The sequence below is a fragment of the Mirounga leonina genome, unplaced genomic scaffold (genome assembly GCF_011800145.1).
Source record: "Mirounga leonina isolate KUSES-001 unplaced genomic scaffold, KU_Mleo_1.0 Mir_366, whole genome shotgun sequence".
NCBI lineage: Eukaryota > Metazoa > Chordata > Mammalia > Carnivora > Phocidae > Mirounga > Mirounga leonina.
The window spans coordinates 7,150,157-7,176,737 of NW_023270709.1; the positions used below are offsets into that span (position 1 = coordinate 7,150,157).

Sequence of the window (26,581 nt, forward strand, 5' to 3'; positions counted from 1 at the left end):
GACTGACTGTTCTCAGGCTGCCCCTCCAAAAACAAGGACAGGACAGTTATTTGAACTTAACCAGCTGGAAAGCTATGTTGGAGGCACTTTCAACCTATGCCCCCATGATAGAAGGGCCACTGGGGGAACCCCAGTCACTGTAAACAACACTTTCCAGGACCAACATGTGCACCATTGGGACTGTGCTTGTATGAAATCCGGAAACTAGCACGTTTCTCTCCCACAAACATGGTGACTTACACCCTGAGGGTGATCACTGAAGACCTTGAGGTGTTTAAGGAAAACAGCCAGTAGTAGGTCGTAGAGCCCTCATAAGACCGTGGAGATCTCCAAAATGAGGCTACTCTTGATTACTCAGAGCAGGTTGCTGGAGGGATAATTGACTTACTGTGTATACAGCCTGCAGACAGTTAGCCCTACTGTGAGAACCATAGAAAGGGCAGTAGGAAATTTGTCGCTGCCTTTCTCTGAAGTGAGCAGTAAAAATGCCTTGGCTGGAAGATAGTCAGCCTCAGCTCGCTAGTCAGGGTTGTATAGATGCTAGCACTGCTCTGGATTTCCTCCTTGTGGGCCAAGACAGAGCTTGTGCAATTACTAATGCGTCCTGTTGTACCTGTATTAATGCCCCAGAGCAAGAGGAAAAATCAATTCAGAAACTTAAGGAGAAAGCCATCTGGCTTTCTGAGATAGATCCTGAGAGTTTATGGGATTTGTTCAGCCAGCTGGGTCCAGGACACTGGAGGCATGGCTAAAGACAGGACTGCAGGGTAGCTCATTCTGATGCCTGGAGTCCTGCAGATAGTAGCTTTAATTAAATGTTGTATGAGACAAATTGAAAGGATTTGTCCCAGCCTCTAATGGTCAGATTGATCACAGCAGCTGATGGAGTGGTATACTCAGGTAAATTTGCCAGAAGCCAAGACAGTGTGAATACAAGGGATGGATACTGTTGGGGGGACAGTTCTCGAGGGATCTCCGTATGCTTTTTCCTCTGCATTTCTGTATGTCTTGGGAACAGAGACTGTGCATTTGTCCTTGACTCTCTTCGGTAATGTTGGTATAGCAAACAGTCTTGGAGATAAAAATAGTGTCTCCCTTCAGACCTTAGGGTAGATTTGCTTACAGCTTTGAATGATCACGATAGGCCAGGTAGAATTCACCAGAAAAGCAATCTGCTCCTGTGCTTTTTCTTTGTGGGGAGTTTTTGTTTTGGTTTGGTTTTTTTGTTTTCTTTTTGTTTTTTCACAAATTCATTCTTTTTATTTGTTATAAATCTATTCAGATTCAGTTTCAGGAGTTTCTGTCTTTCCTGGAATTGCTTATTTCATCTAAGTTATCCAAATCGTTGGCATACAGTTGTTCATGGTATTATAATTCTGTTTATTTCTGTACTGTTGGTAGTTCCCTCTTTCATTCCTGATTTTAGTAATTTTAGTGTTCTCTTTTCTTGATTAATATAACTAAAGTTTGGTCAATTTTGTTGATCTTTTCAAGGAAACTTGGTTTTGTTGTGTTTTGTTTTGTTTTTTTAATATTGCTTTTCTGTTCTTTGTTCCATGAACTTCTACTCTAATTCTTATTATTTTCTTCCTTTTGCATGCTTTGGGTTTAGTTTGCTTTTTTCCCAGTGTCTTTTTTTTTTTTAAGATTTTATTTTTTTTATTTGAGCGGGGGAGGAAGGACAGAGGAAGAGGGACAAACAGACACCATGCTGAGCACAGAGTTGGCACCAAGCTCAATCCCAGAACCCCAAGACCATGACCTGAGCCGAAATCAAGAGTCCATCACTTAACTGACTGAGCCACCCAGGCCCCTCTTCCAGTGTCTTAAGGTGAATGGTTAGGCTATTGATTTGAAATTTTTCTTCTTTTTCAGTGTAGGCAATTTACAACTATAAATTTCCCTTTCATCACTGTATTTTGTATTTTTGTATTTATCTTTTGGGATTTCCTAATTTCCCTTGTGATTTCTTCTTTGTCCCACAGTGGTGAATTTCTCAGATTTTTCTGTTAATTTTCATTTTCACTCCATTTTATTGGCAATAAGACTTTGTATGACTTCAATCCCTTCAAATTTATTGAGGCTCATGTTATGGGCTGGTATATGGTCTATGCTGGGGAATGTTCCATGTGTGCTTAAGAAGAATTATATTCTGCTGTTGTTGGATAGAGAATTCCCTGGATGTCTGCTGGGTCTCGCTTGTATATGGTGGTGTTCTGGACTTCTGTTACCTTGTTGATCTTCTGTTTGCTCTATCCATTACTGAATGTGGAAATGAAGTCTCCAACTCTTACTGTTGAATTGTCATTTCTCTGCTTATTCTTTTGTCAGTTTTAGCGTCATGTATTTTGTTGGCTCTTATTAGATATGCTTGAAACAGTTATATATTTCTATATGTTACAGATCCAGCAGCACAACTGTATATGTGTTGTTTTATACAGTTGCTTTTTAAGTAAGAAGAATGCAGAAAAATATGCATTTTAAACTTTTAGAATTATATAATTACCTTTACTAGTCCTCTTTGGGTTTTTGTGTGTGAATTCTGGTTTATCTGTTTACAGCCTGAAGAACTTCCTTAGGTATGTTTTGTAAAGCAGCTCTGCAAGCAACAAATTTTGCTTTTATTTATCTGAGAGTATCTTTATTTTGTTTTCATTTTGGGAGAGGGGGTGGTTTGTAGACTTCTTTTTCATAGCAGTTTTAAGATTCACGGCAAAATGGAGCAGAAGGAACAGAGTGTTCCCATGTACTTCCTGCCCCTATATGCAGGAACAGCCTGCCCCACTATCGTGGACATCCCCGACCAGAGTGGTGCATTTGTTACAATTGATGAACCTGCACTGACGAGTCCTATCACACAAAGTCCATAGTTTACATTAGGGTTTACTCTTTGTGTTTTACATTCTGTGGGTTTTGACAAGTCTTTAATGACATTTATCCACCATTATAGTATCATAGAAAATAGTTTCACTGCCCTACAACTTTTCTGTGCTCTACCTGTTCATCCCTTTTTCCACACTAACCCAAACACTTATCTTTTTACAGTCTCTATAGTGCTGCCTTTTCAGGATTGTCAGACATTTAGAATCACATAGTATGTACCCTTTTCTGTTTTCATTTTTGAAAAAGAGCATTGCTGTATATAAGATTCTTCGCTGAGATGGTTTTCTTTTAGTACCTTGAATATTGTCCCACTGCCTTTTTCTTCCATTATGTCTGATAAGAAGTTAGCTGTTAATCTTACAAGAATTCCCTTCTACTGTGGAGTTATTTTCCTCTTGCTGCTTCCAGGTTTTCTCTGCCCTGATTATTGGTATTTTGACTATTACCTGTGTTTCTGGGTCTCTGCATTTATCCTAAACTTGGGGGAAGTTTTCAGCCATTTTTACAAACATTTCTGCTTCTTCATCTCCTTGTGTTCCCCATTGCACAAATACTGGTGTGCAGTTGCATGTCTCACATTTCTGTGGTTCCATCCATCTTTTCTTCAAGTTGATTGATTTTTCTTCCAATTCAAATCTGTTGAGCACCCAGAATTAAAAAGTTTTTCCGTTTGGTTCTTTTTGCATTTCTAACTTGTTAATGATATTCTTTAAGGTGATACTGTCTTCATACTTTACTTCTCTAAGTATGGTGTCCTTATATGAAGTCTTTGTCTGCTATACCTGGTAGCTCTCTTTTCCCAAGCAGTTCCTGTTGCCTGTTTTCCCCCAGTGTTGTATAGGCCACTTGATCATCCTGTGTGTTTTCATGACTTGTAATTTTTTGAAAACTGGACATTTTAGGTTATATATTGCAGCAGTTCTAGATACTGGTTCGTCTCTCCCCTCTCTGGGACTTACTTTTGTTGTTATTTGCTTGATGGTTTGTTTTGTGACTTGACTAGACTATTTTAGTGAAATCCATTACCCCTACTCTGTGAAGACTTCCATGGACTCCTCAGTGGGCACAGTCTTGAGCAAGTCCTGGGATAACAGTGCTTTCATAGGCTCTCTTTGGCTGTCTCCTTCCCTGGTTCTCTAAGCTGCTAGCTTTATTTGGTATTACACCTAGCCTGTTAGAATCAACTGATTACTGGTTAGCTACTCTCTTGTTTTTTGGGTTTTTTTTGTTTTACAGTGTCTGGTGCATTAATTGCTTAGCAGTCTGACCCAATTAAATTTGGGTAGGAGTAGTTTCTGAGACCAGTCTGAGAGTTACTCGTATCCTAGGGGGGCTCTTATTAGCTGGCCTTCCCTGGTGACTGGGTGAGTTATGGTTTAGCTTGTTGCCCTTCATTATCATTTTTAAGAACATCCTTAGGTTTAAACTTACACATACTCTGTCTCAAACAAAGTCATTTATTTTGGGAAATAGTTCTCTTTTCTTATGGATTACCTCTCCCCCAGGGCAAAATCTCTGAACCACTAGTCTGGGTGCTGAGTAGAGTGGTAGCCTCTGATTTCTCAGCTTGCCTCTGCCAACATAAAACCTCTCCCAGAGTGACTCGGGGCAGAATTGGTCACAGTCCCCAATATTTTTGCCCTGTTACCCCTGGGATAAAGCCTCCTTATGAATAGGGGCCAGCTAGAGGAAATGAGCCCCTGACCTCTCAGTCATACTCATAAGAGGTTTTTACCTCTTCTCCTTTAAGTGGGAGAGGAGAAATGCTGGTAGCCTGTCTGTCCTAGTGACATTTGGTAGCCGAGAGAGGGGAGAGAAAGCCTATATTCTTAGCTACACTCAGTGAGCTCCTGTCACACTAACTGGAGGGTAGGTGGGGAAAGAAGTGGGTCTTGGCTCAGATGCCATGAACTCTCTGTTCTTACCGAGTGTTAGTTGACTTTCTTGAATAAACGTTCCTTCATTTGCTCTATGGCCTTAGGACAGTTTCCAGAGACTTTAGGGTTTTGTGATTTTTTTCTTTTTTTTTTTTTTTTAATGTTTTTTGGGGGGGTGTTTGGTAATAGTTTACCAGCTTTGCTTATTTGGTTGAAGAATGTGTTTACAGAGCTCCTTATTTTATACTGCCATCCCAGAATTGGAACTCTACCTTTGCTTTTGAAGCGTATTTTTTTTAGATAAAGAATTCTGAATTGACAGGTTTTTCCTTCAGTGCTTTAAATATGTTTCCTTTGTCTCCTGGCCCCCAGTGTTGTGGTGCTGTCTGTGATGTCTTCTCCTGTCCTCTGCTCACTGGCTAGTTGGTGTTACCCTTTATCTTGGTTTGTTTAGATTTGATTGTGATGTCCATTGGTCTGGTTTATGCTGAACACCTGCTTCCTTCCAAGAATCTGGAATTTTGACCCATGCTAGGCAGCGGATGCCTCTGTGGCCAGCCCTAACAAAAAAATCTTGGGCAGGAAGTCCTTAATGAGCTTCTTTGGTAGACAGCATTTTGCATGTGTTGTGACAACTTGTTGCTGGAGGAATGAAGTGCATCCTGTGTGACTCCCCTGGGAGAGGACCCTTGCAAGCCTGCACTCGGTTTCCCTTGGACTTTCCCCTACATGCTTTTCCCTTTGTTCATTTTGCTTAGTGTCCTTTCACTGTGTTAAATCATAGCCATGAGTGAGACTGCATGCTGAGGCCTCGGAGTTCTAGTGAATCCTCAAACCTGGAGGTGGACTTGGGTGCCCCCAACACACCCATTGTTGTTTTCCACTAGCCTGTTGTAGTTCAGGAGTCCACCTGGGATTTGAGAGGGTTTATAATAATATTGTTTCAGGGGACTCCCCCTTCTGTGGGGGCCCTCCTGTCTGTGATCTCCACTAGATTTCTAGCACTCTGTCAACTCCTGACTCGGCCTTCTGACCCCCGAAGCCTGGAAGACTGCACTTTCTATGTGAGTCCTACTAGCAGCCGACCAGGGAGTGCAGAAGCCCTTGGGTTCCTTTGTTTAAAGGGTCTAGTCCCTCCAGTGTCTACCAGCTTTTGGTTTCTTTACAGTGTTGTCAACTATTTATGTTTATATTACACCTATACTTCTTGCAGTGGAACTATCTGCCTGTGTTTTTAATAGTTAAATGTTCTTAGTATTTCAGGCAACTTTTCCTTTTAATAGTAAACACAACTCTCAAACGGCTGGTGAAACACTTCTCTTCCTCATATAAAGAGCTTTTGCTTTTCAAAGGTCCTGTAGAATTCTTTGATAAAAGCAGGGTTTTTGTTTATTCATTTTTCCCATAGTGATGCTCGGTTGTTCCAGATTTTCCAGCCATTGGTGTAAGACCCAAACCTGAGAAAAGATCTCAGCATTTCTTGTGGTTTCAAAGTTACCCTGGCAGCCTGCTCCCGCTGTTCTGGCTGGGAGGAATCAGCAAGTATCGCTGACAAGGTTACCGATAGCACAGTGTGCCAAACTTTTCCTACTGTATTTTGCAACTTTGGTCTTTTCCTGTAAGTTGATATATTTGGATGCCTTGCCCTGATAAAATTTCTAGGCTGTTTGGTATTTAATGTAGCAATAGCAGAGTTACTCTTTCTTCCTACTCTTCCTGAGCTCTTTAACCAGTTTGGGCTTCTCTGTGGGTTTTTGTTTCTGTGTTAGGGAACCTTTGTCCATCCTTGTCTGGCTTCTGTGACTCTGTAGCACATTTCAGCACATTCCTGGGGCCACAGATACTAGGATGTGCTCTGAGGTAGGTGAAGTGAATTAGGTGTTTGGAATGATCTTTTGATTAATTTCACAGCTGTGCAAACCATCGGAGGACATTGTAGTGTTAAGGAAAGCCTTGTCTGACTTGTGTCACATCTTGGCTTTTTAGATTGAGTTTTAGAAGGAAATCCTAACGAACAGAACTTTGGTCAGTTTACTGTGCCGCAGGTAGTCAAGGCTATTGTGATTTGGATTCACCAGAATTTTACTGCACATGTTAGTGTGGGTAACACAGCAGAACAATCCAGGTAATTTGGATAAGATTTTCATGCCTTTCTTCATTTTGTCTTGGGCTTTTAAGAATCTTAGTAGAACTAGTCTGCGGTTCTATACTTCTGTGTTAATAAGTTTGTTTTATATAAAATTCTTTGCATTGAAATTCTGTAACTAGAGGTGGATACCTGTGCGTATACTTTGAAAAGACTGTTAACTGAGACTGGTTTTCAGAAACGGCTATGTTAGCAAGGAGAGGAAGAACACAAGGGGAAGGGACCGAAAACCTGAAGGAAAGTTTATTTATGTGTTTCTCTTGGAATCAAGGTTTTCCTCCCTCACCATCATAAAAGCACTCTGGAAGTAATTTTAGGCTTACTAGTACGGTCAAATATTTTTGAATCTGGATGATGATGCCTTTTTTTGGGAGACTAATTTCTTTTAGCCACTCAGACTAAGAATCAGTAGGACTTTTCCTTTAAGCTTTCAAAGGGGGAAGAAGGACGTCTGTCCTTGAATGGTGGGGAGAGGGTGTCATGTACCAGTGGAGTCCGAGTTGGTATTAAGAGGGCTATGGTCATTGGCCTAAACGTCCCTACCCTGCGTCTAGGGCCTGGAGTGATTCTGGTAGACCTGACACTTGAAAGGCATGCTTGCTGTCTCCTTATCAGCTATATGTGTCTTGTCAATTTGCAAGCCATGTTCCCCATGAGAATCAGTAGGACGGCAAGTCTGCAACCTGAATGTCCTGTGTCCTGTTGCTTTCTCAGCATCTAATGCAGGGGTCAGCAAACTGTGGCCTCAGGTTAACTCGAAGAATGGTTTTTACCTTTTTAAATAGTTGAAAAAAATCAAAAGCTTAATATTTCATGACACAAGTAAATTAGAAAATCTAATTTTAGTGTCCATAAATCGAATTGTTTTTGCTTTTAAAAAGTCTCCTCCTTTATATGCTACAACACGAACAACATTTATACAGTGACAAGAGTTTGGTGGTTGGGAGCCCATATGGCCTGTGTGCCCCTTTACCTAAAGTTTGCCAACCCCCAGTCTCATGGGTCCCCTATTACTGCCTGCCTTCGGTGTCTAAACAAAATCTGACCACTGAGTATACATAAAACATAGCATATACACCACCACAGCTGCTGAGAGAGGGGCAAGCCTGCTGGGGGCTGGCAAAGGAAGGTGCCTGTGGGTTACAACCCTAGAAAAGAAACACCAGTGAAAGGACAAGAGGGGCAAGAATCTCATCCTCCTTTACTAGCTCCCTCTTCAGCTTTAAGAAAGTGGAAGAAAGGAAAATTGGGTGCTCCGGTTCAGTACGGTTTAGTTGACCCTTGAACAACATGGGTTTGAACTACGTGAGTCCTTCTATACACCGACTTTCTCTGATAAGTACCGCACAGTACCATGAATGTATTTTTTCGTACTTACGACTTTCTTAGTAACATTTTAATATTTTCTTTTCTCTAGCTTCCTTTACTGTAAGAATACAGTATATAATACATATACAAAATATGTGTTAATTGTGTGTGTTATCGGTAAGTCTTCCAGCCAACAGGATATCAGTAGTTGTTTTGCGGGAAGTCAGAAGTTATATGCAGATTTTTTTAGTGCCTTGGAGGTGGGCGTTGGTGCCCGACTCCCATGTTGCTCAAGGGTCAACTGTACTTCATGCTTCTGGACTGGAAATTGAGTTAGAAAGAAAATAAGTATTAAAATGTAGTTTCCTCTTAGAGAATCTATTTACCCCATGTCTTTAAAACTTTTAAACTATTTCTGCTATGAAATTGATTCATGTGGAATTTTCCAGAAATACATCTTTTGCTTATATTGAAATACTTAAGCCCTTGTATAAAACTTTTCACAAGCAAAGGAGCAGGAAAAAAAAATCACTTTCAAAGCTTTCCATGCTATATTATGGACCGTGTGGACTTACATATGCAGATCCGACATTAGTTATTAGGTAATAATCTACAGAGATTATTAGTTATCTCTGTAGAGATCTGTTAGGCATGAAATCTGCCACCTGCTGAAACAAGTCCTTTCTTTACCCTTAATCCTTTTTTCACGGAAGCAATAATGTGTATTTAATTTTAGGCTTTTCTGTAGTTAAGGGCTTTAATTCCCTATATCCCAGGTAGACATATTGGAGAGTTTTTTTGATGGGGGTGGATTTTGAGAGTGGGGGAAATGATGAGGTAAGGTATTCTCCCATTCTCCAAAAATGTCTGTTGTTGTACGCTAAGTTAGCCTCTGTTATTTTGGAATGTTGGAGAACTAGGTATACCATTATGTCATCTGACCTGACCTGTAGGTTTGCCAGAAATTTATTTATGTTCTTGGTAATTGATGGGCTTAGACGTTGAATCCTTAATTAAAGAGCTGCTCTGTGGCTGTAGGCCTCTCCCTGCAAGGTACAGAGATGCACGCTGCCGCTGGGGAAGCAGGCTGATGGTTTTTATGTTAACTATAGAGAGGTTCCAACAGATTCTAAATATTTCCCCAATAACATGGGGAAATTATGTCAAATAGATTTTGTTCGTGTGAGTCATCAAAGATCTCCCATTTACACTTAATGTGAAGGTAATAGCTATGTCACAGTAATAACTATCTTTCATGGCAAATTCATAAATTAGTGTGAACTCATAAATTAGGTATGGAATATATTGATCATCATATTCAAAGATTAGCAGCATCTTCCTTTGAAGATGTTAGTGTAAAATTAGTTCAGGGACGCCTGGGTGGCTCAGTCGTTAAGCGTCTGCCTTAGGCTCAGGTCATGATCCCAGGGTCCTGGGATCGAGTTCTGCATCAGGCTCCCTGCTCAGCAGGAAGCCTACCTCTCCCTCTTCCTCTCCCGGCTTGTGTTCCCTCTCTTGCTGTGTCTCTCTCTGTCAAATAAATAAAATCTTAAAAAAATAATAATAAAATTAGTTCAAACCAATATTTGGAGGTAAATAACTGACCATTCCAGACCATTTTGTTACTGATACAGCATCACACTGTCTATGGACCTTTCTCCGTTTTAACCGAGTGCTTCTCACTGATACTTGCAATACTGACCGTTTCTTCCGTGAGCCAGTTCCACACGTCAGGAGGCTCCGAGCCCTTCGTAGCTAGTGTTTACCACGGCCGAGCTAGTGCCTGAGGAGGGCCTGCCGTGGGTGCCCTGAGGATGACCAGGCAGAAGGCTGCAGATGACTAGTCCTGTTCCAGCTGTAACAGAACCAACTCAGGTGGTCAGGGTCTGAGGTAAAAATAAAAACAGAGCCCCCTTTGAATCACAGAAAAATAGGCTACTTAATGTACGTCCATGTATTCTGGGCATAAAATTTTAGCATCTTGTCTGACTTAATTTCAAGGAAATTGCTAAAATCCCCAATGTTCTGTTCCTGTGCTTTTTTCAGCTTAGGAAAGAGATGGTCATTTTCTTTATCTGTTGTGGTTTTTATTATTTCTGATGCTTCCTTATGAAACTTGCCCCCTTTTCCCCAGATAATACGTTGACACCTCTTTCTTTTCTGTTTATAAACAGGTTGAAAGGATCGTTGACAAAAGGAAAAACAAAAAAGGGAAGATAGAATATCTGGTTCGGTGGAAAGGCTATGACAGTGAGGACGACACTTGGGAACCAGAGCAGCACCTTGTGAACTGTGAGGAGTACATTCATGATTTTAACAGACGCCACACCGAAAAGCAGAAAGAAAGCACACTAACCAGAACAAATAGGACCTCTCCAAACAATGCCAGGAAACAGATCTCCAGATCCACCAACAGCAACTTTTCAAAGACCTCTCCTAAGTCACTAGTGATTGGCAAAGACCACGAGTCCAAAAACAGTCAGTTATTTGCTGCCAGCCAGAAGTTCAGGAAGAACACAGCTCCATCTCTCTCAAACCGGAAGAACATGGACCTAGCGAAATCAGGTATAAAGATACTTGTGCCTAAGAGCCCCATTAAGAGCAGGACCGCAGTGGACGGCTTTCAGAACGAGAGCCCTGAGAAGCTGGACCCCATCGAACAGGGTCAGGAGGACACGGTAGCACCAGAAGCAGCAGCCGAAAAGCCAGTCGGAGCCTTATTGGGCCCTGGTGCAGAGCGAGCTAGGATGGGGAGCAGGCCCCGAATACACCCATTAGTGCCTCAGGTGTCTGGCCCTGTGACTGCAGCCATGGCCTCGGGATTAGCTGTTAACGGAAAAGGTGAGTGTCCAGGTGAGCTGCTCAGTAGGCAGCGTCCCTGTCGATGGCCACAGGCTGTTTCTCAGCATGCTGGCAATTTTCTCAAGGTGTGTAGGCACCGCTTTCTTCCGTGTTGGTCTTACTCTAGAGGGCAGGCTGATGGAAGTCTGGGGAGGCTGTGGACTGGAACCTCTGAGAGCCAGTGCAGCCTCTTTCTTTACCTGAAGCCTTTGGCATTTCTCTTTTCAATCAGCACTAGCTGTCTCTGTTTAATTTGTACCCACAAACCGTCCCACCACATTGACTTGCTTTGAACGGCATCTCCTCACTCTAAATCCGTTACGCGTGGTATTTTCCTTTATAGAAGGTTTCTTTGTGAACCTTCATACATCTTAGTATGTAGAAAGTCTCATGTTAAGGGTCCATCTGAATTTTCTAAATGTGACCAGTATTGATTAGAAGTCACGAGCCTTATTTTGCTGACGCATTTAAATAACCGGAAATGCCTTTCAGGTGAAGGTACCAATCACCTAATAGAACCTAAGGGACTTTGATTTGTTCATCTGTAATCATCAACTGTTCAGATCTAGTTGTCCCTTTTTCAGAGTAGGAGTCCACTCAGCAGGGGTAGTATTTTCTGTTGTGTTTCGGCTCCTGGATTCTGCAGCTTACCTGGTTGTGCCGTGGCCTCCCCAGCTCCTAAGACTGCGCAGCTGGGATTAACACAGCTCCCTTCCCCTGACTGTCCCCATGCCTCGGCTAGCCACCGATTTTTATAGAGTTCTGTTATGGGTTTCTCTGATGTGAGCCCCACTAGTTTGGCCTCACTTTGGGCCCTGGTCATTTCTTACCTGCCATAGTTTTCTCATTGGTCTCCCTGCTTCCTGCCTGTTGAGGGTTTCTGTCCATTTTCTGTAGTTCTTGGACGGAGGTGGGGGAGGGGCATCCCCGTCAGCAGTCCAATCCAGCCACTGTTGTTTTAGTTAGCAGGCGTGCTCCTGAGTCTCTCCTTGGCCCTCACCCCCTCTCAGCTCCCTCTCTGCCAGGAGCATCATGCCTCCTCTGGAGCTCCCACTCTGCCTTCTGGTTCAGGACCCACGTGCTCTTGCATCCTCTGGTCTCATATGCCATCCATGTCCTCTGTGCTGCAGTGTTGTGATTGTATCTGTCTGAGTGTCCCGCCAACTCACCCTTAGTGAAATAAAACAAACTGGTGTTGGTTTGGAAGGAGGGGAGCTATTTCCCTTGAGGAGAACTGTTCACCTGAGACACTGCCCTATCCGTCTTGTTGTGGTGCGTCAGTGAGTTTTGGTTTAGACCTTTGTGGAGCAATGAAGAGGGAGGGATCTAAACGGAAATCTGGGGTTTCCCTTTGGACAGTAAATTGCCATTTGGCTAGTATTTTTCCAATAACACGCTTTACCCAAATGCTGCTTTTCTTCCTTACTCCAAAAGTTTCACCCTCACCTGGAACTTGTATGAGCTTGTTTATTACCAAGTTGACTTCCCAAATTGTTGGCCTGCTTCTTTTACTTCGCTATAAATGAAGGATCATAGAGACTCAGGGGCAGAAGAGATGATTAGCCATCGAATTGCGTGCTCTGTTTCACAGAGAGGGCAGTCGAGTCCGCGGAGACTGTGGTGTTCAGAGAGAGCTGAAGGCAGAGATGGAATCAGAACACGTTCCTTACTTCCTACTCCCGTGTTCTCAGCTTTGCTTGCTGCCTCCACTAGACGAGGAGCATCTACTTCTCTGTTGATGACTCAGGGCCAGGCACTGCGCTGGGCTGTGTGCAGTAGATGAGGGCTGGGCGTCTGCTGACTCTGGGGCCGTGGTTGGCAAGCCAGCCTGTGGGCCAAGCCCAGCGCCCCGCCTGTTTCTGTACAGCGTGCAAGCTAAGAATGGTTTTGACACTTTCTAATGTTTGAAAAAAAAACAAGAGGAATAATATGTAATGACATGTTGAAAATATAAGAAATCCAAATTTCTGTATCCATGAAGTTTTGTGGGGGTTTTGTTTTGTTTTGCTTTTTAGAGAGGGGAGAGAGACTGTTTTTTTGTTTTTGGAGAGACAGAAATGGGGGAGGGGCAGAGGGAGAGAGACTCTTACCCAATGCAGGGCTCCATCTCACAACTCTGAGATCATGACCTGAGCTGAAATCAAGAGTCAGACGTTCATCCAACTGAGCCCCCCAGGAGCCCCTCCATAAATAAAGTTTCATTGGAACACAGCCACATTCGTTCATTGACTTAGGGTCTGTGGCTGCTTTCTAGGTACAAGGACAGAGTTGAATCATTATGACAGAGACTGTATAGCCTGCAAAGCTGAGAAAACTGGCAGTCTGGCTCTTTACAGAAGAAATTTGCTAATCCTTGCTCTATGAAGTCGCAGTCCTAGGGCCGTATTTTTGGAAAGTAAGGGAACACAAAAGGCTTCAGAAGATCTGTGGTTCCACTTTGTCCACAAAAGTTGTGTGTACATACACTTTTAGGGGGTGGTGTGGGGGCATGATTTTCAAAACTTTTTTGACCCTAAAGTTTCCACGTTTTGTCTTTACCACAGTCGTGTAGGCCTGGCTGCCCTCAGCAAAGCCTCCAGTTTCGTAGAAAAGGAGGGTAGTGGCTTCTGTTTAAATAAGGAGTTAGTGATTTCCTTTTTTATTCTTCTTCCCATTTTGAAAACATTTTTTAATGTCCATAAAGGTGGCTTTGGTTAAAACCACCAGGGATGCGTAAGCATAAATTCTTGAATTACTTTATCTTGTTCTGTGGAGTTAGATTCACTGATTAGGATGGGAGTACCACCGTACGTGCAAGGCCCTTGTGACCACCTCTCTCTCCTGGCCCTGAGTCCTATGTACTGTTGAGAGTACTCTCTCCACTTAGAAGAACAGAAGCCACTCAGGAAGATTTTTTAGGACAGTGGTAAGGGACATGGCCATGATCTTGCAGATTAGAAGGGAAAAGAACCATCTCCTCTTCCCTCTGGAGCCTCCCATTGGAGTGTCCTTTCTGAATGAAATATGATGGCAAAAGCAAATGGTGTGTTAGACAGTATGGCCACCTGTGGGCAGATGCTTAAGTGGGTCAGTGCCTTTGCTTCTCCTCACCCTTTCCCTTTGTAGAAAGGTGCTTTTGTTCCCTCCTTTGGAAAGTAAGCTCCAAGAAGGGATTTTGTTTTGCCAGGGCAAAATCCTACTATGTCCAGAGCGGTACCTGTGCATAGTAGGTGCTCTGCCAGTGTTTGTGGAGGGAACAATTCCAGGAGAATGGGCGCTCCCTGAACACAAGGACTGTAGTAAGTTCTTTGTAGCCCTGGGGCTGGGTCACACCCAATGTGAGGGAAGAAGTGCTATTGAAATGACCGAGTCTGGAGGCCAGAAGTACAGGAACGTTCTCCAAAACCTATTACTAGCCCTCGGGGTGTTTCTTTCCTGAGAGAGCAGTACTGAAGCTGTGTCAGGCTGTTGGTCCACACTCATAATTTCTTGAAGTAGTTGTTTGTTTTTACTTTCCACATCAATTTTAGGGCTACATAAGAAAACTGATTTGTTTGTTTATTTATTTATTTATTTATTTATTTATTTTTAGATTTTTTTTATTTATTAATTTGACAGCTAGAGAGAGAGTGAGAGCAGGAACACAAGCAGGGGGAGTGGGAGAGGGAGAAGCAGGCCTCCCGCCGAGCAGGGAGCCCGATGCGGGGCTCGATCCCAGGACCCCGGGATCATGACCCGAGCCGAAGGCAGACGCCCAACGACTGAGCCACCCAGGCGCCCCTGATTTGTTTTTTTAAAACTAATTGAAGCAGATACTGGGAAATGAATCATCTTATTCAAAACATTAATCATGTGTGTATGAGGGATATTTTTGCCACCAAACACAACAGATATTTAAATACCTGTTAACCAAGAGAGTAAATGTTTCTGGAGAACTTTTAACACACACAATTGCTTTTACAGAATAACCATATGTATATTTGGTTTGTAACTGTTTTAAGTATGAAACAAAGGTTTCAAAGATGACTATATTGCTTCATTCAGAAATATGAAAAATTTTAAAGTTTAGGTGATATGATTCTCTTCTTTATATTAATAAGTTAATGAGAGTATTTTCTTGCTCTTTTAATTGCCTAACAAATTAATCCTACAAAGCAACTGCTTTTAAAAACTGGATTATTGTTACTTTGTTCTTTTATGAACTCAAATATATAATTGTTCATCGTTTGACAAGTATGACACTTGAGAAAACACTGTTAACACACTTTTTAAAAAAATGACTTTTAAACCCCATCAATGTTACTGCCTAGGGTTGCTGCCAGAGATTAAGCCAAAGCCAGCAGATTCAGGAAGAAAGTGAAGAGGTACCTTAACATACCACAAATGCTCATCCTGTGAGCATTTCCATCCAAGGAGGCTCCCGGGAGAAATTGTTCAGGAAAATTTGGTTTCTTCTGAGGAGCCGGAGTGTAAATTCCCCTTAGTAGGAATATGAAGCTGATCATCTGTCTCCCTTCTCTGTTATTATCAGGGAAGCTGTTGTTCCAAATCAGTAGCTCCACCCACGTAAGAGGCCCATGGTCCCCTAGGGCCATTTATGATTGATGTGCTGAGATTAGAATTTAGCTCCAGGGATAGTTAAGAAATCAGGAGACCAGTGGCAGGAGCTGTTCAGCAGGCCCCAACAGGAGAAGTCTACCCGGTAAAAGAGGACAGTTGAAGCTGTTCCTAGCAGGCAGTCCATTGACCATGCCAGTGAGGGTTTGATCACAAAGGACTTGCATTGGAAACCAACAAACATTTTCTGGAGCCTCTTGTAAAATGGGTTCCATGCTAGATACTTCCGCTGTCTTATCTCACTGGGAACAAACCTACTTATACGTAGAAAGATTACAGAAGCTAAAATTGAACCAAAGTGGAGCCAAGTTTCGAGGCAAGCAGATAGCAGCTCCACGCCCCACAAAGCGGTGACTGGGATGCCCCAGGCAGAATGGTGTGGTGGCCCAGACAAGATTGTTCCTTCTTTGTGAGGGGGAGCTCAGTGGGCTGCAGAACTCTTCTCTGCTTGAGCATTGAGTGGCATTTTAGGCACAAAGCTCTTCGAGAAGATGCGTTCATCCAGCAGCAGTCTGTTAGCGTAAAAAGTTGGTCACCTCCAGGAATCTTTGAGGACATACCACCCATAATCATTTCATTTTAAAAAGTTAAAAATGGGCACCTCTTTGCCACTGATGTAGAACCAAGGCCTTTAAAGGCCTTTGCTTTGCCATTTGTTTGGTGAGTCAAGCCCTTTTCTTTGGGTGTGGATCCGTGGACTAGAGTTCGGTTGTGTGGCAAGTGCATCCATAATACAGCATCTGCTGTTGCCATTGCAGATTTCATTGAAATGGAACAGAAACTTCAGTGCTTACAAATCTGAGTACACAGTCCTGGGATATTTTTTTCATTTTTCCCATATCCTCACTTATACCTGATTCGACAATTATTTTCACTTAGAGCCTTTCCAGAGCATTAGACATCATTTCCCTTGAGGCCGCAGCTCACCTCTTGTAATCATATCTCTGATCTTACGTAAAAATGAATTAAATATGATAACCCATTCAGCTGGCCTAAGAAGTTTAGGTTATGGATAAAGCCAGCCTGCTCCTGACCAGCACACATCCCAGCAGGAGCAACACTGGCTTGCTGCCAGAGGACCCCCCCCCCCGCCCCCACATTTCCAGGGTTTGATGGCATTGTTCAGGGGTCATTAGGGCTTGGGGAAGGGGTGACCCTGCGAACCTGCTTCAGAGCCCTTGTGACTGTTTAGTTTTCTCTTTTCGTCTCCACTCTCTTGAGTATTTCTTCCTATACCGGTGGTTCTCAAAGTGAGGTGCCCCGAGCAGCCGCGACGGGGGGACTCTGGGGGCCTGTTAGAAATGCAGGTCCCCAGCCAAGCCCCCCTCACGCCTCCTGAACTGCAGTGTCCCCTGGGCCCAGAAGCCTGTTTCCCACAAGCCCTCCGGGTGGCTCTGGTACTCGCCAAAGGGTCGCAACAACCCCACTGTACCATGCTTTTTTTTTAATTTGGTTTTCTAGAGCAAGATGGGAAATAAATAAAAACACTACTAAATTCTTCTGTTTACAGTATATTTTAGGTTTCTTATGGTTAGATCCTATTCTCTGGTGAGGTTGCTTGTTAGCCTTAGTATATCTTGATTTAAAATTGTCTTCGGGCTTTTGTGATTTGGTTTAATAAATATTTATAATTAGAAATTTTAAATGACAGGAAAGCATTGTAAAATAAAGCATCTGAAAGAAAAAAAGAAAAATAGAAGCACCCCCCCAAGCCCCGCCTACTCCTCTCCAGAGAGAGATAACTGCTGTTAACAGTTTTTTCCTTCCAGAAATTTTATAAACATGCATATCTTTTAAATACATCAGTGGGTTCATACTTGTCATACAGCTCTCCAAGTTAGGCTTTTGTTTTTAATTTTGATATATCTTGGATATATTTGCATATCCACACAAGTAGCCCTACCTCATTCCTCTAAAATGTTTGTGGCTATTTATTGTGCGAGTACATATCCTACGTACCTGCCCACCCCCCCAATTCAGTGTCCATATTTCTCAGCAGGGGGCACTTTGGCATTTGGGCCTGGACGCTTACTGGTTTAGCATCCTGGGCCCTGCCCTTAAGATGCTGGTAATGGCCTCAGGCATCGTGACAGATCTCTGTGTCTGTTCTTCCCATCTACCTGCACAGGGCTTGTGTCTGGGTGCATCCACTATGTGAGAACCTCAGCGTGGACATTAAGAGTTTTTTTCCACACAGATGAATACATTTTATCAATGTAGAAATGTTAACGCACCTCCTGTCTTAAACCTGAGTAATCCATAAATACTATGAATTTTTATGCAAGTAGTTTAGAAGTACAATGAGCCTAGTAGGAAAGTTTACCATTACCCCCTCCCCAAAGGGAACATTAATAGTTTGACAGCTTTCCTTTCAGACCTTGTACATATTTATACTCTTTGATATGGAATCATACTATATACATCGTTCTGGTAGCTGCCTCTTTCGTTTAACATCATGTTGTGGAGAGCTTTCTATTTTAAGACACAGATCTCTACCTCTTTTGAAGTTTTAAACTTGATTTTTGTCTTTTTGGATGCAATTTCATATTTATGGAGGTTTTGAAACCAGTCCAAGAAGAACCCATAGGCTTCATCCACGCTCCCCAGTTGTCTACGTTCAGCCTCACTCACTGACTTCCTCCCTCCCGCAGGTGTGCGTCTGTCCATGTGCTCACATACGTGCGTGTGCGTGTGGTGTGCGTGCCCCCTGCGCCCCCCTCCCACCTGTGTGAGCCTTAGCTGGACACTTGCTGCTGTCAACAAGAGTCCAGGGCTGTAATGAAGATTGTGCTAGATGCTGCCAAATTGCTCTCTAAGCAAGCTGTAAAGATTGTGAGTGCCCATTTTCCTATTATTCTTAGTCAACTTTTAAATACCTGTCAGATACTTAAAGTAGAAGATGGTATCTCCTTGTTTTAATTTTAAAATGTGGAAGTTCTGGTTTCACAGGTTAGAATTGTTTGCATTTATTTTTCTGTTAATTCCCTTTCTATATCTTGCCTCTTGAGGGGGGGACAGAGTCGTTCAACCTTTTCAAACTGTGAAGACTTTGTGAACATGCATGTCCTCCTCGCCCAGGGACCACGCTGATCTCACGTTTCGGGGCCGGAAAGTACATCCTTTCAACAGGAGCATTTCAGAAGTCTTCACTGACTTTGGCTCTCCCAGCACCCACTCCAGGACGATAACTTCCATGCCAGGGGTTAGAACGAATAGTGCCATCGAGTCTCCACCCTAGGGGATTTACAACAGTTTAATGACAAAACCTCACATTAATTTGCATTAATCTTAACGGTTCCTGCTCAGGTTCGAATATACTAAAGTGTATTTTATTAACTTGGAGTTTTATAATTTAAAAGAAATTTGGGTTATTTAGGTCATATGTCAGAAAAGAATCTGACTACAGTTCCTGCTCCTCTTGAACTTTCTAACTGACTGGCACAGGGGCAGAATAAAAACAAGTCACCGACTCAAGTGAAATTCCTTTTTTGAAAACATTTGCTCTTGTTGGCACCTGCTGGTGGGGGCCGAATATTTGTTACAAATCTCACTTGTCTCGGGGCACCTGGGTGGCTCAGTCGGTTAAGGGTCTGCCTTCAGCTCAGGTCATGATCCCGGGGTCCTGGGATGGAGCCCGATGCTGGGCTTCCTGCTCAGCAGGGAGTCTGCTTCTCCCTCTGCCCCTCCCCCTGCTTGTGCTCACTTGGTCACACTGGTGAAAGGAATTTTTTATAAGCCTCATTCATAGTGTTGCCAGTACTCTATTAGTTGAGACTTTCTCTCCCTCAGAGAGACTCTCTCTCTCTCTCTCCTGAAACTGACTCAAATTGGCTTCAACAAACAAACAGATAAAAATGCCATCTATTGGCTCAGGTGAGCAAGATCCAGGCTTAGGTGGATCCATTGCCTAAGAAGTAACCAAGCTCCAGCCCCTTCTCTCCACCTCTGGGCTTCATTCAGGCAAACCCATCCCAGGGGGAAGGCAGATGCTATCTACAATTCTAGCTGGCCTCCCAACCCTCACAGCAAACCAGGCAGAAAAGAGTTTCTCTTTCCCAGAAGTTCCAAGAGAGGAGATCAGCTTCCTCCAAACTCTCATTACCCAAGCGCAACCCAGGGCTATTACCAGTAGGAGTGGAAGAGACTGAACTCCTGACAGTCTTGACACAATTAAGATTACCCTTAAAATACAACAGTGCTTTCCTAAGTTACAGAATATCATGAGTGTTAAATATGGAATAGTAAATGAATAATAATTTTAATTCATGTTTTAGCTTTTGAGCAGTCCTCTCAAACCGTACATGATCTTCTTCTCCCAGTTGCTCACCATGAGACTGAACTCTGTATTCGCCTTTTCATTTTCTATTTTTGTGTGTCATTGTGTGTTGTTCTTCCTTCATAGCTGTTAGAGTCCTGTGTTTGAAGTTGGGGGGGTGGGGAGGCTGGGCACTGTGTCTGTCTCGTAAGTTGGTATGTCACCTTTTACAAGTGGGCAGTCATATTTTTCATTACAAATGAGGAAAGGCTGTGTTTGAGTCAGTTTATTAGGGACCTCTTAAAAGAAGACTCTACAGAGTCCTGTTCCCCAAGGTGCTTTTGCTTTGGGTGGAGTCTTAAGCAGCTTGGACACCTAGGCTATGTAGAGGAGCACTGATTTTAGGGGAATCACCAAAAAAGTAAAATCTGGCGGAAGAGATTCAATAAAACTTTAGATGGTAGAATGGGAAAACATTGTAGCAAACATTGTAATCTTCTTTAGAATCTTCTACATTGTCTGGTCTCATTGTTTACATATAATAGGTGCTTAATTAACATTTGTATGTGAGCCAGTGGGTTGTCAGAGCAGTTTTCTTCACTTCCACTTTCATCATTAGTGTTTGTCTTCTAAAAAAGGCTCCATGGGAAAAAGAATGAGGTTTGTGGGGGTGGTTGGGAGAAATTGCCGAGGAAGTAAGAGCCAAGGCAAGTTTTGAGCTTGCTGGCAAATACGGAATGATATGTAATTCTTTGAGCTGGAAAAACTCAAGAAAACATCTGTAGGTTAATGGTGTAGAACATCTTTTAAAAATATCAGTGAATAATTTTGCTCTCTATGACAATATCCAGGAGGCAAGTTTATGGGTAATAAGTAGGCCCCTCACCCAGATTTAGGCACTTCCAGAGCTCAGTGTCACTAGAATGAGCTTCAGACCACCAGAGCCTTTCCAGTGCCTTAGGTTTTTGGTCATTTTGAGATGAAAATAACCTCGCTGTGTGATTCTGTGCGTTTCCTCTTTGTCATTGCCAAGCTACAGCCTCTAAGAAAGCCCTGCAGCCTTTCTCTATAATTTTTCTCGGTTGAACTGCCTTCTTCCCCTTTCTCATCTGCCCCTAACTTAGTAGCAGCCCTTCAGCGCTCATAGCTGTGTCTTCCTCAAGTTCCCCGTCACGTTCAACCTCCTGAAGGAGGATTTCCCGTTCACCTTCCTGCCCTCCCTGAAGCCAGACACCTGCCCTGCTCGCTGGTCCTCCGCCTTCCCTCACGGTCTCTGGAGTGGAGAGTGTTCATCCTCCCCCAGACCCAGATGAACACCCTGCCCTGTTGAGGCCTGTGTTTTCTGACTCCTTCCTCCCCCCTCCCTCACTGTCTGCTTCACTGACCTCTTGGTCCTATGTCAGCATTCCCCAGAAGACAGGCTTTAGAGTCCCGCCCTTCCTTGTCACCCCAGAGGACTGGGCTGCCCGTGGAAGCCACGACAGCCGCATCGCTCATCCTGGTGGCAGCTAGCGTTTACTGTGTCCCTGCGTCCCTGGGTTCACTCCATGCATGTGTTGCTGCTCACCCCGGCTGGGACTGGTGAGTGATGCCCCTTTTACGGATGACACTAGGCTGAGAGACGGGAGGGACTAGAACTCATGAACGCCTTTTCTTCAGGGTTCCACTTGCCTCCACCCTGATTCTGATTTTCCTTTTAGGCCACACTTGTGGGACCTTTCGTTCAGGATTGCCTGCTCTTTTCCTTTCCCACCCACCCCCAGTGTGGCTCCTGCCGTGCTGCTCTGCAGGGGCTCTTGGTCCCCGGGCCACCGTCACTCCAGGCCACTCCCCGCCACATTTAACATGAGCGCCATGTCATTGTTTCCGCTTTCATTTTAATTGTGGCAGCAAACACATACCCCTTACGTTACCATCTTAAACATCCTTAAATGCATAGTTCAGAAACGTTACAAGTGTATTCACATTGCTGTGCTCCCGGGCTCAATCACATTTTCACCTGACACAGTTGAAACTCTACCCTTTAAGCACTAATGCTCCCTCCCGTCTCCCCCACAGCCCAGCAAACACCATTCTTCTTTCTGTTTCTTTGGTTCTGACTACGTCAGATAGGCTTGTATCACTTCAGGATGTCCTGGAGCTTCATCCACGTTGAAGCCTGATACAGGATTTCCCTCTCTTTGAAGGCTGCGTAATATTCCATGGTGCGTATAAACCACGTTTTCTTTATGCGTTCATCTGTCAGCTGACATGGGGTTGCGTCTATCTCTTGGCTGTTGTGAATAATGCTGCAGTCGATATGGCTGCAATCAGTATCTCTTCAAGACCTGGCTTTGAATTCTTTTGGATAAATACCCACAAGTGGAATTGTAGGATCATATGATAATTCTGTTTTTGATTTTGGGGTGCCTCCATACTGTTTTCTGTAGCAGCTGCACCATGTTACTTTCCTACCACACTTTACGTCCCCACCCCAGTACTTGTTTCTGGAACACTGCTACTTTTTTACACCTTTTACCTCTCTGGGTGTTTCTTTTCCCAGGCGCCTTTGTGGCTGTTCTTTTGCCCCCCTTTAAGAGACACAGCCCCCAAGACTGCTTGCTGGGCACATGCGCACAAGGATATTTATTTGGTGCATGGGGCCTTTGGGAGGATGCTGACGGCAGCAGCTGGGGCCAAGGGCCATCCACTGGGGGTTCCAGCCGCCCTCCCCCCCGCCACTGCCTAAGCACTAGGGTCCTTCTTCCCAGTCAAGGTCAGCAGCCTGCCCCATTCCCCTGAGCTGCTCTACTTCCACATGTCCTTTTAAGGAGAGTTGACACGCTCTTTTTTTTTTTTTTTTTTAATTTTTTTTAAAGTAATTTCTACCCCCGTCACGGGGCTCGAACTCATGACCCCAAGATCGAGTCACACGCTCCACCAGCTGAACCAGCCAGGCACCCTGACACGCTCCTCTTTACAGCTGTGTCCCCAGGGTTTCTCCTCCCTGCCTCGAGATAGGTGGCCACCAAATGCGGGAGGTGGATAAAGCCTTCTCTTCCTTCGTGGCTCATCCTAACGTGTCTTCATAATCACTGTTTTTCTGATGTTACTGAATTTCAAAGTTACCATTTTAACTGTTTATTAAGAGTAATACATTATTGTTTTATCTGGGCAAATAAGGAATTCATTCAACTCCACTGAACAAATGCAGCAATAAAAGAACACGCCGTCTGCTGTAAGATGTATACAACTGCTTGCCGTTATCTGAGTGCTTGTGGGACAAGAGGCTTCTAATTTACTTTCTCCCCAGGAGCCTGGGTCCCCTACGGCTCTCAGGTCACCCCACCTCTCCCACTTCCCATGGCTTTGGACCCTACAACTGTGCTTGCTTCACGTTACGTGGTTCCAGGCGTGCTTGCTGGCTCCTGATTAACTGTCTTCCTGACTTGGAGTTCCTGAAATAGTTTTTCCTCTGGTTTTAAGGCACATTTTAAACCTTGCTTTGAATTTCTGAGTGAATACATTCCATGCCATTCTCTGACCATCGCAGCCTCTGCATGGGGGAGTTTCTGGAAGGTCCCCGCCTTGTTACCTGGCACTTAGTGAGCGTTTGCTGTGTGCCAGGCTCCATGCTGGATGCTGATCATCCAGAGCCCAGTGAACGACAGCCCCTGACTTCTAGGAGCTCATAGCCTGGTAGGACCAGTGTCCGTGAAAGAGCCTTTGTTTCTGACTCTAGGGATCCATTTGAATGGCATTGCAGTTGACAGGAAGTAGCAATACTGGTAAAACTGCCTCCCTACTGAAGTCAAGGGTGAAATGGTCCAGAGTGGACGGAGCCATACTGTGCTCTTGGCCAGGCCACGGTGCTGAAAGTCCAGCCCAAGGGTTATAGGCAACATTCCTTAAGGCAAGAGCAGTACAGCAGACTATTGATAAGGAGATTATAATAAACTAATCCTTGTGCAGACCTGTTCTTGCTGAAACGATGACATCTAATGAGATAAACTATCTCTATAAAAAAGTAATTACCCTCATGTAGTAAATACCCATCTCCCCTAGTGGTAAGGATCCAATGTAATTGCCTCTCGGTCTAGGACCATAAATAGGCTCTGCCGAGGCATTCAAAATATGAAATATTAAGAAAACACTTTAAATCTTAACCTCCAGGGTATTTTTTCCTCCGGGTTATTTTCCAAACTGTATTTGCTCCTCCGTTCTCCATGCCACCGCCCTCCCCACCTTTTGGGAAGATGACCCTTTATCATCCCGTTTATTTATGATAACATCTGGTCTGCCCTTCCTACTTCATTATTTAAGAGTTGACTGTGCTTAAAATAATTTTTTTTTTTAAAGATTTTATTTATTTATTTGACAGAGAGAGACAGCGAGAGAGGGAACATAAGCAGGGGGAGTGGGAGAGGGAGAAGCAGGCTTCCCACTGAGCAGGGAGCCCGATGTGGGACTCGATCCCAGGACCCTGGGATCTTGACCTGAGCCGAAGGCAGACGCTTAACGACTGAGCCACCCAGGCGCCCCTAAAATAATTTTTTAATAGGAACACACTAGGCTCTCAAAATACCTGAAAACAACCTCCTTTCTGCCCAGTTATCTCCATCATGGCCCACTCTAATTTCTGCCTGCAGTTTACATTCTTATTTATGTATGTGCAGCTGAGGGCGGGAAGTGTGCTGTCGGGGAAAAGATGTAAATCTGTTCCCACCGTAGAGCCACAGCGTGGACTTAGGACTGTCTTAGCCACTTGGAGTTCAGCTGTGCGCTGTAGATGGCCCCCTCCACCTCTGTGCTGAGAAGGAATTGTCACGAAGTCCGTGCTCTGAAATAGTGACAGTAATCCCTAGCAGATCTCCTCAGTCCCCGGGTCATCCACTGTGCCCCTGCCAGCCTGAGACGCACCACCCACCCCAGCATTACCTGAATTTCAGAAGTATACGTTGGATAAAAATAGTAGCCCCGGGGCGCCTGGGTGGCTCAGTCCTTAAGCGTCTGCCTTCGGCTCAGGTCGTGATCCCAGGGTCCTGGGATCGAGCCCCACATCAGGCTCCCTGCTCGGCAAGAAGCCTGCTTCTCCCTCTGCCACTCCCCCTGCTTGTGTTCCCTCTCTCGCTGTGTCTCTCTCTGTCAAATAAATAAATAAAATCTTAAAAAAAAAAAAAAATAGTAGCCCCATTAGCATGGTTATAAAAATGATGTGTATCACAGTCTCTTAATGAAGTCAGTTTAAATGATTGGGATACTAACCTGAGTTTCTGTCCTCTCCAGTCCCCTCGAGACTTGATTAAGAATATTAAACCCTCTGGAGTCCTTGGTGACCTAAAGTACTGTCTTAATCACTCTTTGACAGCTCAGTGTCCCGAACATCAGGCCTGGTCCCCAGTCAGTACTTGGGAGGTGATGCGCTTCTGGGTGCTGGCCTCTCCCCTTGGGAGACAGACTGGGGCTGTCCCTTTACAGGCTCAGCTGATTCTGAAAAGCGTACTCTGCCACCAAGGAGGGCAGTGTCTTTGTGCCTTTTCTGCAGTGGCCTGCTGAATTCTGAGGGAGGGGGGGTTGAGAAGCAGTCTGCGGGGAAGGATGAATCCCTGGATTATTTTGAAGTAATAAAGGGGGAGGTCACGACATCTGTTTCTGATGATTAAACCCGTGAGGCCGTTGGCCCCAGTGAGGTGAGAGCTGCAGGACGTGGAGACCCGACCACACCCCATGCTGAGGAGCCCCCGCTTTCCCCGCGCGGGCTTCTACGTGTCAGGCACCTCACGCTGAAGACCTCTGTCCTCAGACTCACAGGACCGTTCCTAGTGTTAACAGTCACTGTCCTGGGAATCCTGTGTCTCTGGTGGTTGGAGCCTTAGAAAAACTTAGTGGGTTCTAATTAAATTTTAAAGTCAAATAGTAAGCTGACATGGTATATGAGGAGGCGAACGCTCAATTTTAATTAAGTTTTATATTGCTAACGGAGGGAGGGTTCTGCATTTTATCCAGTAAATGACACTGCCTGTCGCGTGGATATGCGGGGTGACTTTTATTAAATGTAACACACATCGTTACCTGAAGCCCTTAAACTGGACGGAGATTGTTTTTCATCTGGCTGATATAGTTTTAAATTCTGTATTCTGTGTTAGTATCATAATTGTAGCACTTTCTTCCTTGGATGACACTTTTCAGGAAAACTTGGTAGCTATTTCTTATACTTGGCACTCCCTGTGAAGGTTAAATGCCATTTTGGTTTTGTGGGAACACTGTGCAAACGTAATGTGAACATTAGCCACATGACTGCGGGGGCTCACGCTGTTTAATTGCCGTGTTGCCAGAGAGCTGAGTGAGGTCTGCCAGCGTCGTCACCTCGCGTCTTCCCAGCAGCAGCTCAAGTGTAGGGGCCGCACAGCCCGCATCAGCCTTGGAACAGGTGACGTCTCATCCAGAGTGTGGCTTTGGAGACAGTTTCTGATTCCTAGAATTCCTGGGCTCTGAAGGGAAAGTGGGACGCATGCCCCCTTTTCTCATCACACGTGTGCGCTTCGGGGTTTCAGGCGAAGCTCACCCGATGGGGCGGGATGGCCTCAGCTTTATAACAGCAAGTGAGGAGGAGTGGCGTTAAGAGGAGTGTCAGTCTGGTTTTTGTTTTGTTTGGGGACGGAGGGGTTGCCCTAGTGAATTTTCCACTTGCAAAGT

General features: G+C 44.2%; 1 protein-coding gene across 3 annotated transcripts in view; it reads left to right on the forward strand.

Annotated features, from left to right (window-relative positions):
* CDYL (chromodomain Y like) overlaps positions 1–26,581 on the forward strand; it is a 173,627-nt gene that overhangs the window by 91,796 nt on the left and 55,250 nt on the right. For all 3 annotated transcript variants that reach the window (XM_035030769.1, XM_035030768.1, XM_035030767.1), the window contains exon 2: positions 10,389–11,055. In XM_035030769.1, the coding sequence (XP_034886660.1) occupies positions 10,389–11,055 (667 nt within the window). The remainder of the gene's footprint in view (positions 1–10,388; positions 11,056–26,581) is intronic.